The sequence below is a fragment of the Sorghum bicolor genome, chromosome 2 (genome assembly GCF_000003195.3).
Source record: "Sorghum bicolor cultivar BTx623 chromosome 2, Sorghum_bicolor_NCBIv3, whole genome shotgun sequence".
NCBI classification, from domain to species: Eukaryota; Viridiplantae; Streptophyta; class Magnoliopsida; order Poales; family Poaceae; genus Sorghum; species Sorghum bicolor.
In genome coordinates, this window is record NC_012871.2 from 23,995,577 (window position 1) to 24,013,961 (window position 18,385).

The window sequence follows — 18,385 nt, forward strand, 5'->3', positions numbered from 1 at the left end:
ATATCGACATCATAAATATACAATTTAAATAATTAAATACGGATAGAAATCAGATATTGAATATTCGAATTCGAATACGAACGAATCTAAACTTCTCCGAACAAAACGGTTTTCATCCCTAACCAAGACGCGTATCCACTATAGCGTGGTGGGTCGGCACGTCGATGCATCCTATAATAGGTGTGCGTCTTTATGTTAGGTCCGGTTTGAATGTTTTTATTAAGTTTACTATCCATCACATCGAATATTTAAACACATGCATAAAGTATTAAATATAGACTATTTATAAAATTAAAAACACAACTAGAAAATCATTTACGAGATAAATCTTTTAAGTATAATTAGTATACTAATTACCAAATAAGATAAAAATATTACAGTACTTGTTAAACTTTAACACCTTAACCAAACACTCTTATATACGCGTTGCACCGACTAATAACTATAAACAATATAATCCCGGCGTACGTGCTCCTCGCTTTCTCGTAGTACCAGCCAGCACTATCTAGGAGTACAGCAGGTCATGGTACGTGTCGCTTGGATGTCCAACACGTGTTTCGGTACGTGTCCCATTCTTGACGCCACGTCGCCACCTCGCTTTGCACCTTAGGCCTTATTTAGTTCCGAAAACTGAAAAGTTTTCAGAACTGTAGCACTTTCGTTTGTTTGTGGTAAATATTGTCTAATTATAGACTAACTAAAGTCAAAAGATTCGTCTCGTGATTTACAGTCAAACTGTGTGATTAGTTTTTATTTTCGTCTATATTTAATGTTTCATGCATGTGCCGCAAGATTCGATGTGACAGGAATCTTGAAAACTTTTTGGATTTCGGGTTGAACTAAACAAGGCCTTACTGCAGTTTATTACAGAGCTTGTCGCCGTATCCCAGCCAGCACTGCTTGTCTCGCAGCACGGAGTCGGAGGGGGAGGGAGAGCGCGCAATCGCAATGGCCAGGAGCGGCACGGAGGAGTGGCGCCGCAACGCCGACACGCACAAGATGAGCCCGGAGGAGGTGCGTGCGGCAGGTGTGGAGGCGTCCATGCGCCCGCCGGGCCGGGGCCCCGGGGAGGTGCTGCACCAGCGCGGCCGGCTGCCGTACGGTCCTGGCACCATGGCGCTGGTTGGGTTCGGAATCGTCGGCGTCATCGGCTACCTCGTGTTGTACCAGAAGGCCAGGCCCGGCACGCCCGCCACCGAGGTAGCCAAGGTCGCTGTCGCCCACGGGGACCCCGCCGCCGGCCGTGACCCAGTGAAGCATCCTCCGGAAGGCTCGCGTGAAGCCAAGTAGCTCGATCGTACCGTGGCAGCTGTAACAGGATGTAATAGTGTACAGTACTTTTGTTGTTCGTGTTCAGCTCTGTTCCTCTGCTTGTGTCGAGGAGCCACATTCTGCTTTGCGAAAGACTAGCTAGATCGTGGTAGATCCAGCTGAATAAGATTTCTCCGTCGCTCCAGAATAAAGAAACTCAACTCTTTATTTCAGATGAAAATGACACTAGATCCGCTCATGTTTCTCCCCTCTGTGAGTGTACTCACTTCCTTGGTTATATTGTTTTGTTTTTGCTATGTACTCATTCGTTCGACAGTAACGTAAAAGGAAATTTGCTGGTTGGTTCGTTGAACAGTAACGTAAATGGAAATGGAAATGGTTAGTTCGACGGTAAGGTAAATGGAAACAAATTAGACCGGTGGACGACATGGGATTTGTGTTACTATATATTGAGCGAGAGCGAAACAAGCAACACGTTTAGATGCATATTAAATACTATCTATAAAGAAAAACAATAGAAAAGCAAAAAATGACATAATTTAAAATTATAACAGTGTTATTATGTCAACATATCACTGGCTCCGTTGTACGAACCGGAGCTAAGGTTTCGCGACTAAATGTCCCACCTTTCGTCCCAGTTTCGAGAGTTGGGACGGTTGGTAAAACCAATCGGGACTAAAAGGTGCGCCACGGTGTGCCACCTAGCCTCTACTTTTTGTCCTTTAGTTCGGTGTGCCACCTAGCCTCTACTTTTTGTCCTTTAGTTTCTTTTGTCCTTTAGTTTTTTTTGTGTTTACCAAGCGGGACTAAAGAGTTTATTCTTTTATTTCTTTTTCGTTTTCTATTTAGGGTTTACAATTATGTTATTATTATTTTTGAATGCATATTGTTTACGCTAGTTTATGGAAACGCGCATCTATAATTTTTATAATTTAAAGCATTATATATAAATATACTATAAAACACTATATATATATTATATATGTATCTATAGGTCCATAATATAATATTTACACATGCATCACAGACAAAGTATTTACAACAAAATTTATCTCTGCCACTCAAGCATCGTACCAATGATCATCGTAATTTGGTTTTATTGGCTCCTCAGGGTTGAAATAGCACTCGCCGCCGGGATTCAGGACTTGGTCGTTAAAAAATCCTACGATTGTCTCTTGAATTCCTTTTAAGCGTACCGCAACCAACACCTGCTCATTCAACCGCATCTTCTTTAAAAGACATTAAAGAAAAAAGTTAGAGATATGAATAGGATTTATTAAATAGTAACAAATAGATGAAATAAACTTATTATATATACATGTTACATGTTTTAGGTGCTCAAGATTAGTTTTTTTCTCATAGACCGTCATAAACTCGCACAAATAGTAGCCACACAAATTGTTGCCCGGTGTCTGCCGTAGAACCCACTGAAGTAAGATAGGCTTTAAAAGTGACGCTTTCAAATCTGGACGGTGTTTCTGCACGAACCCAACCCAAACCCTAGCAATAAAACGATCATTATTAATTATCTATTACCGAGTTAAAAAAACAAAATTTAATATTTAGAGATCAGAGTTACCCTTGGATAATATCTATCATTTCTTGGTAATCTTCTTGTGCTTTTCTCAACGAGTCATAGATTACCAATTGACATTGCCAGAGATCAATGATAATTAGTATCCAATGACAGCTGCATTTGTGTGCATGTAGGCAAAATTAGTATATATCTTCATACTGATCTGATTAATTAGTTAAATAGAATGTACACACGATAACGACACTTACTTAAAGTTATACGAAAAGAGTATATATCTTTTGTCTTTTTGGTTGATCAAGAACCTCCGTAGATTTCTCTCTATTTGAGTTCTCTATAAGATATACGGGGTCTTCACATCTTTGAATACAATATTTGGATCCACAAATCCAATTTCTTTGTCATTTCTAACTCTGAGGTCCCTCATCATGTTTCTGCATATGTATAGCGGGTTTCTGTAATTAGTTATACATATACATGATAAGTTACAGTGACATTATTGAAAGAAAAAATCACTTAGAGACAGAAGCAACTTATAAGAGATTTGTCAAGAGCGTCCATGTGGCATAGTTGGTGTAGCTCATTAAATTGAATATAAATAATATCATCATCACGGAAGTAAAGATAGTTTCTAATTCAGACATAAAGATAGACATCTCCTTTTCTGACACACGCTGCCATGTACCATTTGTTTAGCATGTACATTTGCGTTCCAAGTTCGCTGAGGGTCGTAGGGTTGTATAGACTATTGCCATATGTATATTCCTTTTGCCAATGATCAATTTCTGGAACACTTTCAACTGGTGCCCTAGCTATCATTTGGGATAAGGTAAGACCAGTTTCCGCAAAAAAAAAATTCAAGCTCATCAGATTTTTAATCTGCCGGTATCTGATGATCTAGCACGTCGATGTTTAAACCATATTCATTTCCAATTACTAGCGGGGGCACTGATTGCTTTGATTGTTCCCAGAGTTGTGCTACACCCTTGCGTGCTCTTTTGTCTTTCTTCTTCTCTTCTTCTTTGGATTTCTTTAGAGTGCGACCATAGTCCGATAAAGATGATGATTCTTTATGAGCTTCACGCCTCTTTTTTTGTTGAGCCTCAACCCTTTGTCGTAGATCTTATGGCCGTAGTAAGAGGTATGGCTTCTCAGGGTTTCGCTTGGCTCCTCTTTCAGTCTTAAGTTTATTGAAGAAACTATCCACATCTGACTTTACCGAAGCATCTAGTTTTGCATCAGTCTTCTCATAGGACAGCTTCTTAGGAATGATAGGTTGTTTCTTTTTGGAGGCTTTCTTTTTTGGCGGTGGGGCGGCCGACACATTTGGTTGTGTTACCAGCCTCTTCTTTCACGCTAGAGCCATGTGTGGAGGCGATGGGGCGGCCGGTGGCGGTGTTGGAGCCTGAGGAGGCGGCGTTGGAGCCCGAGGCGGCGGTGTTGGAGCCCTAGGTGGTGGTGTTGGAGCCAAGGTGGCGGTGTTGGAGCCTGAGGTGGCGGTGTTGGAGCCCAAGGTGGTGGAGTTTGTTGATATTTGGGAACGCAATAAGGAATTGATCCGCAAGTGCACGAATATCGGTGAGCACTTCACCCGGGATGTTATCGAGAGTATCGTATTTATATTTTTACCACTAGGAGAAAGAGTGCATCTGACTAACCCGGTATATTACTACTAACCTTTAGGCTACAAAAAATGTTTCTCGATGTGAGCGATGTATAGAGAAGACTACAACCGTAATCTCTTTCTAACCTTGGTAAGGATAATCTACTATTCTATTGGGGAGGCTCACGGAATCTAGACACCACAGAGGATGTACAACCCGCACCTATAAACCCTATCCATCCTACTAACGGGATATGATCTGCAAAGGTAACTCGGAAATGTCACGTTCCTCGCTACTACCACGATCCAGCTAGTCAGGGGATATCTACGAGTATCTTAGCCCAAACACCACGTCTACGCTAGAGATGATTACTCTAAACTCTACGCGAAGAGATTAAAGTAAACTCATAAACCAAAGAACAATAAAACAAGAACTTACTAGTATTTAGAAGTCGAAATACTGAAGAATCCTAGGAGCAAGCTTCGGGTTAGGAGAACTTGATCCCGCAGGTACAACCTCGGAGTAGACACCGACAGGCCGGGCTTCCTCCGATCTGCACCTCCACTCTATCTCTCTCAATCTAGTAGATCTAGTCTACTCACATTAGATGCTAAGCCCTAAGTCTATTTAGAGGAGAGGTTATCCTTTGGGGGCACCTCTCAACTCTATGATGAACTTGTTCTCCTCCAGGGACCAGGGGGTCTGCTTATATAGTCCCCTCAGGTGAACGTGGGCCGTCGGATCAAACCGACATTGATTGAACGGTTATCCATGATCCTTTAGGTCGGTGGAGCGTAATCCACAAAGTTGGCCGTGACTGGCCACAACTCCTGGGCGGGCGCCCTAGGGGGGAGGGCGGGCGCCCTGCCCCCAGGCCCGATCGCCTTCCCGTTCGTTCTCGTGGCTTCTGGAGTCTTCTAGATGGTAGAAAATTGAGCGGTGCGTTAATATCTCTATGTAATCCCGACATGTGGGCCTTTCTTTCTTATTTCGTGAAAACCCCCTACCGAAACAGATAAACAACAAAACTCGTGGAATTCTGTCAAATCAAACCCTAATTCTAGGTGTTGTTTGCATATTGGTCCTTTCTATTGTTTATTTGATAATTAAAATTGATACTTAAGAACCGTCAACAGCGTTGGAGCCCGAGGTGGTGGCGTTGGAGACCGAGGCGATGCACCCGTGTCTTGCACTCCCTCATCATCACCCGCAGCACTATGACATGTTGGTGACCACCTGTGAAACCAAAAAGGTATATGAATAAACCGCTGACTAAGAGAATGCAAAATAAAGTTAGTGAACAAATGTATAGTCAATTTTCATCCGCACCTAGGATTAGGTTCATGATGAGGAGGTGGTGGTAGACTACTAGGTGATGCCCCTGGAATAATGATGCGCCAACAAATGAAAGTTTTCTCTGCTTCTCCTAGAGTTTTCTCTCCATCACCTCCTTCTATCTCAAGCTGCACATTAGTGAAGCCTTTGACAACTCTATCCACCGAGACACTAGCATATCTAGGTGGAACTATCGCCCCATGGATTCTTGGTGTCTTCGTAGGGTCGATAGGAGTTACAACACTAACAGCAACCATGATTGTGGCATTCCCCTGTGGAATGTGCAGCTCACATGTTGTCAGAGGTTCAGTGATGTCATCCACCGGAAAGTGCAGCCCCACGTCATCTTGAATAGTTGGCATCTCCGTGGAAGAAAAACTGCTTTTGAACTGATCGGGGGGGGGGCTAATGTTGACTCCAGGCTCTGATGCAGTTTGCCTTTGTATAGAACTTAATGCCATCTGCACTTGCCTTTTGATCTCCTCATTCATTCTCTCTTCAAGCGCTTTCTCTCACGCTATCGCTTCACAAGCCACTTCGCGTGACTCCATCACCATTGCCTCCAACCTACGCAACTGCTCTACTTTCTCTTCCTTCTTTCTTTGGTGGCTTCTATAAGTCGGTTTATCTTTAGGGAAGCCATGCTTCCATGATACCTCTCCATAGCCTCTTGTTTGCCCACCGTGTTCAGCAGTCTCCAGGGCATATGTCAGCTCATCCTTCTACCTATTTGGCTGCCAGGTGCCACTTTCATCTAATCCTCGGGCATAGGCCATTCTCTGTCCCACTCTCTGGAGCTTTTCGCCGTACACTACCTTTTCGGTCTCTAGGTCCACGGTTCCCCCGTGACCGAAGAACCAATACTTAGCGCGCTCAGGCCAGTGCAGTGATTCTGGTTCGATCCCTCTCTCAAGAATCTCCTGTTCCAACTTTTGCCACTTAGGAATAGCAGCCCTGTAGCTACCTGAACCCAAGTGATGGTGGTATTGCTTTTGTTTAGTATTTTCCTGATTCTTGATCGTCCATGACTAACCCTCTTCTTAGTTCTTAAACTCTACGAACTCATCCCAAAAAGGCTTCAACTCAACATAGGCCTTGTTAGTGAAATCCGGTGTCCGGCCATGTGCAACAAAAGTCTTGTATAGTGTCTTCATCCAAGCCTAAAATTCTTTGGCCATCTTCTGCATAGCCGAGATTTTAACCTTCTCCTTGAAAGCTTCATCTTCTGTATCGAGCGTGAAATGTTGAAGGATATCTAGCCAAATCAATTTCTTATCACGATCTGAGACAAAACTAATATTAGGGTTATCTTTCCGTTGCCTCCATTCACGAGCACTGACCGGGAGCCTGTCCCTTACAAGGTACCCATAGTGCGCAACAAATTTTTTAGAATTTGCACCAAGTACTTGTCATGTACCCTCATCGAATTCCGATAGAATGTACCGTCCCTCCAACGGCTTCTTCGGGCCTCGCACTTTTCTACTCTTCTCAGAAGTTGTCGCCGATTTAGAGGGCTACACAAACAAGTATAAATATATTAATACAAATGTCATTCATTTTAATTTCATATATATACATATATACTAGATTGTAGATAGACCTCATCAGGACTAAAGGTATCTTTATCGTTTCTTATTTATTTATGCTTACAACAATTAGATTAATTTTGTTAATTGCATAGTAAATAGAATAATAGGTATTAATTTGTTGAAAAATAATAGTTCTATTTCTTTTTGTCTAATTGCTTAAATAATAATTTTGGAAACATAAAATCTTTCCATCTCTTATAATAGCAAACTTAAATATGAAAAATAATTAGTATTTTATTAATGCAAAAATGTATTACTTAATTTTAATATCTTAAAGTAGGTGTTTTTGATAGAAAATTTGTTTGTGCATTATTTAAACGTAAATTTTGTTCATTTATCATCATTTATCTCCAAAATCCTGATATACGTGATATTCACCATTACATCAAATTATTTTTTAAAGATTTCATTTCTATTTGTTATTTATTTATGCTTACAATAATTAGATTAATTTTGTTAATTGTATAGTAAATAAAAGAATTTGTATTAATTTGTTAAAAAATAATAGTTTTATTTCTTTTTGTCTAATTGCTTACATAATAAATTTGGGAACATAAAATCTTTCTATCTCTTATAATAGCGAACTTAAATATAAAAAATAATTAGTATTTTGTTAATGCAAAAATGTATTACTTCATTTTAATATCTTAAAGTAGATGTTTTTGATAGAAAATTTGTTTGTGCATTATTTAAACATAAATTTTGTTCATTTATCATTATTTATCTCCAAAATCATGATATACGTGATATTCACCACTACATCGGATTATTTTTTAAAGATTTCTTTTCTATTTTTTATTTATTTATGCTTACAATAATTAGATTAATTTTGTTAATTGAATAGTAAATAAAAGAATTTGTATTAATTTGTTAAAAAATAATAGTTCCATTTCTTCTTGTCTAATTGCTTACATAATAAATTTGGGAACATAAAATATTTCCGATTATAACAGCAAACTTAAATGTCTTAAAGTAGGTGTTTTTGACAGAAAATTTGTTTCCCACAAGTCATTTCATTATTTGAAATGATATAAAATAAGAAAAACTAATATAAACATCTTAAGCTACAATTGTCACATACATAAATACAATAGTGATCTTCTTTTTGACGTATGTTCCTTGGTCATGATCTTGACGTAACCATGGAGTGTCCTCAGCATTTATCAGGATGCTCGGATCTCTGGTCACATTGAAAGGCGTGATTCGGTCATCTCTTTCATAATCTTCTGAAGTATCTGACTTGTCCTCAATTCCCAAAATGTTTCTTTTCCCTGAGAGAACTATATGGTGTTTTGGCTCATTTGTTAATTTGTTGTCATTTTTCCCTCTTTTCTATTTTGTAGACATGTCTTTCACATAGAACACCTGATTCACATCAGCAGCAAGGACGAATGGTTCATCTTTGTAACCAACATTGTTGAGGTCCACTGTTGTCATTCCATAGTCTTTGTCAACTATCACCCCGCCTCCGGTAACCTTCACCCATTGGCACGAGAACAAAGAGACTTTAAAATTAGGTGCGTAGTGTAGTTCCCAAATCTCCTCTATACGGCCATAATATATTTGTCTGTTTCCATTCGGGTTTGTGGCGTCTACACAAACCCCACTATTTTGGTTCATGCTTCTTTTATCTTGGCCTAGAGTGTAAAATGTATTTCCATTTATCTCGTACCCATTCGGATTTGTGGCGTCTACACAAACCCCACTATTTTGGTTCATGCTTCTTTTATCTTGGCCTAGAGTGTAAAATGTATTTCCATTTATCTCGTTCTCTTTGTACGTGAGGATATGCCATGATGGTTGCCTAGCCAACAAATACAGTTGCTCATCAATCTGGTCATTACCCTGACATTCTTTTCGTAACCAATCACTAAAAGTGTCCATGTGCTCACGCATAAACCAAGCTTCATTCTTCTCTGGGAATTGGGATCGTAGGAAGTCCTTGTGTTTTGTGACATACGGCTCCACCACGGATGAGTTTTGAAGAACTATGTAGTGTGCTTTATTGAAAGAATCCTCCCCTGTACCGATGTATGTTTTCTTTCCTAAAGTTCCCTTTCCACTCAGTCTCCCCTCGTGTTACGATTTAGGAACACCAATTGGGTCAAGTTCAGGAATGAATTCAACATAGAACTCAATGACCTCCTCTGTCCCATAGCCCTCTACGATGCTTCCTTCTGGTTGAGCACGTTGGTGAACATATTTTTCAGGACTCCCATAAACCTCTCAAAGGGAAACATATTATGTAGGAACACAAGACCAAGAATATTGATCTCTTTGACCAGATGAACTAGGAGGTGTGTCATGATATCAAAGAAGGATGGAGGGAACACTAACTCAAAGCTGACAAGACACTGAACCACATCATTCTGTAGAGCAGCTAGTTCCTGTAACACCCAAAAATTTGCAACTTTTAAAATAGGTGAAAATGATTTAATTTTGTATTTTTGTGCTCATGAAACATAGAAAAAATAATACTTTTTGTTAAAATAAAACTTATCATAGGATTAGTAACATGGTTGTGTCTTCATGCTTGTGCATATGATTTATTGAGATGATTGGTTTTGACTAAAATTCAAAATGATTCAAGCTATGTTTTAAAATGATTTGAAATTAGCTTTGAAATAAAAGAGATAGGATAAAAAAAGACTCTCGCTTCATCTTCCACAACAGCAGGCCAAGCTGACGTGTGGAAGCTTCTTGCCTCTCTCTTTGTCTTGCTGACTCTTGGGCCCTGCTCCATCAGTCACTGCCGCTGGACCCCACGTGTCAGCCACCTTCCCCTATCCCATGGCGTGTTCTGCTCAGACTCCAAGCCGACGGAAGCCGTCGATGCAAATTCCAAATCATACAGGATATTGGGCAATTCCCATGCCAAGTCTCCGTATAAAGATTGAGGACCGATCTGCGCTCTGGGATTTCCTTCTATGCGCCGCCCGTGCCCTAGGCTAGCTTCGCCCTACCGGCTCATTTGGATCTTACGAACGGAGTTGAGCTCGCCGATGCCTGCGCTGCCTCCCTGTTGTCAAGCTCTGTCATCCTCGTCCACAAAAAAAAACTACCAAGGTGAGATCACCGATTCTCTCTCTTTCTTTCTGTGAATTTGTTTCACGTTGTCGTGCTCTGCAGACTCCCTCATGTTCAGTAGCGAACGTCTCATCGTTGACCATGGCAATCACCATGCCAGAGATCCTGAGCCGCTGCGCCGCTCCACTTTAGCTTGTTGACATCACGTGAGGTCATGATGTGTTTTGTGGCCGTTTTTCTTCACTAAAACAAATCTCCAAATACAATAGAAATACACTAGCTTGTTTAGGCCGTATCTTTTCCGTTTTAACTCTGTTTTAAACCTTTCAAATTTTGTTAGATTCGTAATCACAAGATCTACATGTTAGTAATATTATTTACTCAGTTTGAAACATTTTAATTTCGTGACTTTAATTAATTAATTACTTTTCTATATAAAATATTAGAAAATTTATATCTTCTACGTTTTAGCTCCGATTTTCGTGATCTTTACGTTCGTGGAATCGTAGCGATGCGTAGAATCATTTTATAAACTTTTCTTACTGTTTTTATATGATTGGTGTACTGTTCTAATTGTAGCCTTGTTTTCTTTGTGTATGTTTTCTCCGTTTGTTTGTGTTATCGATGATCGAGTTTAGCCGGTGAGCAATTCGTGGTGATCAAGAGTGCTTCAGTGATCAAGATCGGAATCTTAGACAACTAGCAAGATCAACAAGAGCATTTGGATTAAGGCAAGGCAAGTATAGCATTTGGATTTTATTTTTGTGACCATGATCCTGTGACTAGATTAATGTTAAGTAATAAATGATAAAAATGACTTTTTAGCAACTTGATGATTTGTCTGTACGTGATCACCCGGGATAACAGTGCAACCATGAGGGCTATAATGGCTCTGGCTTTAGCTCAGTATGAGGATCTTTTTCTAGCTTGTTAGCGGTTACCTTAAATGGCGTAAGAATGGCTAGACACGTTGGGTATAGTGTGGCCTCTGTCCGTGTGTATAGGCTGCGGGTTATGTGCCATGGAAGGGGGGCTCTATATCTGCCTGCCGAGTGAATCTAATGGCCCTAACTTGTTAGACGAAACCTTTGAAAGGCTTCATAGTGATCCCTGCCGAGCTCACGGTTAGGAGCGGCCTTGGGGACATCTATATTAAGGTTGATGAATCTTGTGTGTTAAATATGCTCATTGTTTATTTTTTAATACTCTAGATTATTTATGTCACATTGATCATGAGATTGTGGGAGCTATACAATCTAGTTGCTATACTTGTGGAGTTCGACATGGACTCACTCTTGCTATTTCCCCCAAACCTCAGGAGAAGTTTAGGCTTGTGATCAACCAGTCAGTTGGATCCTGTAGAGAGAAGTTAATACCCGAAGTTCGGAGTTGTCTATCCGCTGTTTGCTATCAAGGTTATCTCTTTTATATTAAGTACGTTATATATTTATGCATTGTCTTTTGATATTACCCTTTATTTGTAGCTATATGTGGGATTTGACTTCTAAAACTCACATGTGGTGCGTATCTGATTTTGTCCTTAAAATCGGGTATTACAGTTCCAGTGGATTGATTGCCTTCTGAGAAATTGCATTGAGGAATACACATAGCTTTACGGTGGCCAGACGTACATGTAGAGGTAGAATTCCTCTTAATGCAACTAGAAGCAATTGCGTCATAAGCACATGGCAGTCATGCGACTTTAAGTTCAGAAATTTCTTCTCGGTCACATTAATTATACCTTTTATATTATAGGAGAATCTAGATGAGACCTTGATGCCGCTTAAGAATTCAAACATTATTTCTTTCTCTTCACTGCTAAGAGTGTAGCTAGCAGGTCTTAAATATTGGCGTCCATCATCAGTCTTCTCTAGATGCAGCTTGTCTCATTCTTCCATGCATTGCAAGTCTTGTCGTGCTTCAAGTGAATCCTTAGGCTTCCCATACACACCCATGGGTCCTAGAAGGTTCACACAAAGATTCTTTGTTAGGTGCATGACGTCGATCACATTCCGGACCTCTAGGACTTGCCAATAGGGTAGCTCCCAAAATATTGACTTCTTCCACATGGGTGCATGACCCGCTGCATCTTTTGCAACTAGTTGGCTGCCTTGTCTCTTACCAAAACTACTTTCACATACTTAACCATCTCAAATACATCTTCTCCAGTTCTATTGCGAGGCTTGCATCGGTGGTCTACCTTACCTTTAAAATGCTTGCCTTTCTTTCTAACTAGGTGATTCATAGAAAGAAATCGACGATACCCAAGGTACACGACCTTTCTGCATTTTTTCAAATATATACTATCAAGGTCATCAAAACAGTGTGTGCATGCATTATATCCCTTGTTTGTCTACCCTGAAAGATTACTTAGAGTAGGCCAATCATTGATTGTCACAAACAATAGTGCTCGTAGGTCGAAGTGTTCCTGTTTGTACTCATCCCACACACGAACACCTGTTTCACTCTATAAAAGTAGGAGTTCTTCAATTAATGGCCCTAGATAGACATCAATGTCATTGCCCGGTTGTTTTGGGCCTTGGATGAGCACCGACATCATAATGAACTTTTGCTTCATGCATAACTATGGAGGAAGGTTGTAGATACATAGTGTAATAGGCCAAGTGCTATGACTACTGCTCTGCTCACCAAAAGGATTCATACTGTTCGTACTTAAAGCGAACCTTAAGTTTCTTGCGTCTTTTGCAAACTCTGGAAATTCCCTATCTATTGCTCTCCACTGGGACCCATCAGCAGGGTGTCTCAACATGTTGTCTACTTTACGGTCTTCTTTGTGCCACCGCAACAATTTTGCATCGTTCTTATTTCTAAAAAGACATTTCAGACATGGTATTATAGGAGCATACCACATAACCTTTGCAGGGATTTTCTTTCTAGGATGTTCTTCCCCCTCAACATCGCCAGGGTCATATCGCCTGATCTTATACCGTGATGCTTTACATACGAGGCATTCATCTAAATTCTCGTAGTCCTCGCCACGGTATAGGAGTAGTCGTTAAGACATGCATGTATCTTCGTGATTTCTAATACCAAAAGACAGGCGACTTGTTTTGCTTCGTACGTAGTAGTGGGTAGTTCATTAGGCTTCGGCAGCATCTTTTTTTGGATCTTCAGTAATTTCGCAAATGCCTTATCAGATACACTATTTTGTGGCTTCCATTTTAACAACTCCAGTGTTGTGCCCAATTTTTTTAGCCATCCTGGGCAGATGGGTATAGTAATTTCTTGTGATCTTCTAACATGTGGTCAAACTTTGTCTTCTCTTTTTCACTTTCGCAATCTTTTTGTGCATCACGAATGACATCACCAAGATCTTCAGCTTCTCCCATTGATGTATCACCGAAGTCACCGTATTGAGCAATAATGTCGTCAGGCTCCAACTGTTCTTCTTCACCTTCTTCCATCATTATCCAGTTTTCTCCATGCTTGGTCCAACAAATATAGTTTGACATAAAACCCGACTTCAACAAATGTGAGTGAATATTTCTAGAGCTAGAATATTTCTTCAAATTCTGACACAAGGCACATGGGCAACGTATGAATCCATCCCGCTTGTTTTACTCGGCCACTCTTAAGAAATAACGCACACCATCAATTTCTTTGGAGTGGCGATCGACATTGTACATCCAATAACATATCATATTGTCTGCATTGCAACGTAAAGTATTATAAGTTTCTAATTATTTATACAGAAATTAAAGTAACAAAATTAAAAATACATTAAAGTTATCTTTTTTCTATATTTCTAATTTTTCTAAACAAGCAAAATTAAAAAGACATAAAAGTTCTCTATTTTTCTAACTAATCATGAAATGTGGCATGCATACTAGTTATAATTAATTAAATAACCTTGTCCGCATTGCAACCCAAAGTATTGTAAGTTTATAAAGAAATTAAAGTAACAAATAACCTAAATTTCTATATTTCTAATTTTTCTAAACCAACAAAATTAAAAAGACATAAAAGTTCTCTATTTTTCTAACTAATCATGAAATGTGGCATGCATACTAGTTATAATTAACCAAATAACCTTGTGTGCATTGCAAGCCAAAGAATTATAAGTTTCTAATTTTTTTACAGAAATTAAAGTAACAAATAACCTAAAATTCTATATTTCTAATTTTTCTAAACCAGCAAAATTAAAAAGACATAAAAGTTCTCTATTTTTCTAACTAATCATGAAATGTGGCATGCATACTAGTTATAATTAACTAAATAACCTAGTCTGCATTGCAACCCAAAGTATTATAAGTTTCCATTTTTTATACAGAAATTAAAGTAACAAATAACCTAAAATTCTCTATTTCTAAATTTTTCTAAACCAGCAAAATTAAAAAGACATAAAAGTTCTCTATTTTTCTAACTAAATCATGAAATGTGGCATGCATACTAGTTATAATTAACTAAATAACCATGTGTGCATTGCAACCCAAAGTATTATAAGTTTCTAATTTTTTATACAGAAAAGTAACAAATAACCTAAAATTCTCTATTTCTATTTTTTCTAAACCAGCAAAATTAAAAAGACATAAAAGTTCTGTATTTTTCTAACTAATCATGAAATGTGGCATGCATACTAGTTATAATTAACTAAATAACCTTGTATGCATTGCAACCCAAAGTATTATAAGTTTCCAATTTTTTATAGAGAAATTAAAGTAACAAATGACCTAAAATTCTCTATTTCTATTTTTTCTAAACCAGCAAAATTACAAAAACATAAAAGTTCTCTATTTTTCTAACTAATCATGAAATGTGGCATGCATACTAGTTATAATTAACTAATTAACATTATCATAAATTGCAAATTAAAGTATTATAAGTTTCTAATTTTTATACAGAAATTAAAGTAACAAAAAACCTAAAATTCTCTATTTCTATTATTTCTAAACAAAAAATATTAAAAAAGCACAAAAGTTCTCTATTTTTATAATTAACTAATTAACTCGGTCACAAATTGCAAATTAAAGTATTATAAGTTTTTAATTATTTTCTAAATTAATTAAAATAAAAAACCATAGTATTCACTATTTCTCTAACTAAACCATTAAATGCGGTAGACATAATAGTAATGAAAAGTTAATTTTTAGGGAACTAATTATAGTTGGTATCATTAAAATATTCAAACGATCAAGTGATTGGAGTTTAAAATAGCGTAGAATTCATAAAACAAAAAAAACATATAAAACACTAGGAAATGACATATGTCGCTGCTAATGTCGAGAAGATGAAGCTAGTGACCTCTTAACAAGTCGATGACGGCGTAGAAATGATGAAATGAATAAATAGCCGGAGATGAGAGGAAGAACAAGCAAGAACAAATGTGAAGAACACAGCAAAAGAGTGAAGATCGGGCTCGGCCAGGGGATGAAGAAGAGTTCAAATATGGGGAAGGATATTTAATCCTTTAGTCCCAGCTGGTGAGACGGACCGGGACAACAACTTTTATTCCCGGTTGGTCTCACCAATCGGGACAAAAAAAATGTTTTGTCCCAGTTAGTCTCACCAATCGGAACAAAAAAATGTTTTAGTCCCGGACGGTGATTGGGCCGAGATTATTATTCATTTTGGGCAAGTAACCAAAGGCCTATTATGTAGTAGTGTATGGACTATGTTTAGAAGTATAATAAACACTATCTATTTATGAAAGTCATAGAAAATCAAAAATTATTTTGTGGCGTACCATAAACCAGGTCAGGATACCTAATCAGTTGGAAGATCTTAAGATTAGGAATACCCGCTTCCAGCGGCAAAGGAAGATATTAAGATTAGCAGTACCCACTTCCTCTCGGTCCAATGGAGAGGCCCAGTCGAACGGAGCACTACCCACGACTCGCCCGAAGCAATAAGCGACTCGCTCGAGCCTTAGTCTCGGACGCAATCAACGTTTCGCCCGAGCCCTGGTCTCGAGCGCAATAACGCTTTGCCCGAGCCCTAATTTCAGACACAATCAACGCCTCGACCGAGTCCTGGTCTCGAGCGCAATCAATGCCTTGCCCAAGTCCTGGTCTCGAGCGCAGTCAACGCCTCGCCCGAGCTCTGGTCTCGAGCGTAGTCATTGCTTCGCCCGAGCCCTGGTCTCGAGCACAGTCAACGTCTCGCCCGAGCCCTGGTCTCGAGCGCAATCTACGCTTCGCCCGAGCTCTAGTCTCGTGCGCAATCAACACTTCGCCTGAGCCCTGGTCTCGAGCGCGATCAACGCTTCCCCCAAGCCCTAGTCTCGGTGCCAGACTTCCTACACACGACCAACCGTACTGCGGACACGACGTGGTCCATGCCTTCGCCCATGCTGCGGCAGAGAATGACCCCCACTATTCTAACAACTCCTGCCCCTGTTACGCCTTACCTCCATCACTATGGGTACGGCCGAACAAAGGACGGGACAAGAGATGTTAAATCATGACACTGTTGCCATAACCTAGCAGTCATCAATCCACCATACAGGATAAGGGACGAGGCCTCGGGAAGTGACGCCACCACCTAGAACAGAGCCCGACAAGTCATTATAGGGTAGAACGTGAATATCCATAGTACAAAGGACTACCCTCATGGTCAATACGGACAACCATACCGCTGCCATTGCCCTAAGGACACAAGTCCGACGTTGTAAACCCTCTGTGCACTAGAGTAGCAACTCAAACTTACCCATGTACAATCTGCCTCCCCTTGAGGCTATAAAAGGAGAGGCAGGACACCATCTAAGGGTCAGGTCGAATACGATCAACACAATAGCCAACTCACAATCCATCACACTCTAGAGAGCACACACGAACACTCTGCCACCCACAAAAGCCGAGACCTAGGATCATCTCTCTCTCGCAATTAGCTTGTACCCCCTACTACGAGCACCCCAGGTGCAAGATAATACAGGATCCAACCCCCTTAATGCACGTAGTGCATCGTTAGCCTCAACCAGTTTAAGTCTCTTGTGTTCTTCTTGTATCACCATCTGGGTTTAGGGACATGCAGACTCATTACTCGTTAGTGCCTGGATCACGTGTCCAGACACTGATAGTTAGCGCGCCAGGTAGGGGCCTTCTGCGTGTGACACCCTTTCCTCTAGGAAAGCCCAGATGGTGAACGGTTTTCGCCCACTTCGCCTCGCCACTATCATGAGATTTGGGAGTCTGGAGTTCATGTTGCTCGGCTCTAGCTACGACATGGTCCTCCTCCTGCCGCGTGATGACACCAAGCCTCGTCCTGAGCCTCATCTGCTCCAGCCAGTGTGCGGGGGATGCTTGGGACATCATGCTAGGAGTGCCCGATGAGGGTGATAGAGGTCTAGGATCCCCACTCTCGCTATTGGGGGTGGGGCAACCTAGACACTCCCCCTCATGTCCCTCATTAGATCGCCCGTGCCTCGAGCCCACCGCGAGCCAGAAGAAAGTCCTACAAAGTTGTCAGATCTGCTCCTAAGCCTAATAGGAGGTTGACACAGCCTTCAGGTTAACCACAGCCGACAGGCAGAGCACCTCTCCCACTGCCAACTAGGAAGGGGACTCTAGGGGGCTCGACTTCACGACACACTCCACCGCCATCACTCCTAAGGCCTGAGGAAAGGAAAGAGGAGCCCGCGATTGTGTCATTCATGCTACCTGACGGGATGAAGAATGCGGTTGCGGTTTATGCCTCTTCCACGAGCACTTCATTGAGTGCTTACGCAGATCTCCTGGGCCACCACCTGAGGTCTACCCTTGACCTAATCGCCACGCCTCCTGTGTCTACCTATCCTAAGGAGATCTCCTCGGATAAAGGCATGTGGGCTGGCACAGACTTCTCCAGCCTCGGCGATCTAGAGACCCTTTTTCATTTCCTCGAATCGAGTAACTATTGCTTTGGTTACTCAGAATTTGATGGAGACAACTACGACCTGTCCCGGGAGTGCTTCCACCTTGAGACTGACGTCGCGACCCCGATAAGTCAAGGCAGTGTGGGCCCAGTGGAGCACAAGGATGTGACACCCCCACCTATTGCGGTCTCTATGGGTTGTCATGAACCACGGG

General features: G+C 40.5%; 1 protein-coding gene across 1 annotated transcript; it reads left to right on the forward strand.

The window, feature by feature from the left end:
- On the forward strand, nt 883-1,561 carry LOC8062599. The gene has a single exon (XM_021454559.1). It carries the CDS (start codon nt 949-951, stop codon nt 1,288-1,290), a length of 342 nt encoding a protein of 113 aa, XP_021310234.1. The 5' UTR covers nt 883-948; the 3' UTR covers nt 1,291-1,561.

Excerpts from the sequence above, each read along its gene's own strand:
- LOC8062599 (XM_021454559.1), top strand. The coding sequence starts at position 949 with ATGGCCAGGAGCGGCACGGAGGAGTGGCGCCGCAACGCCGACACGCAC.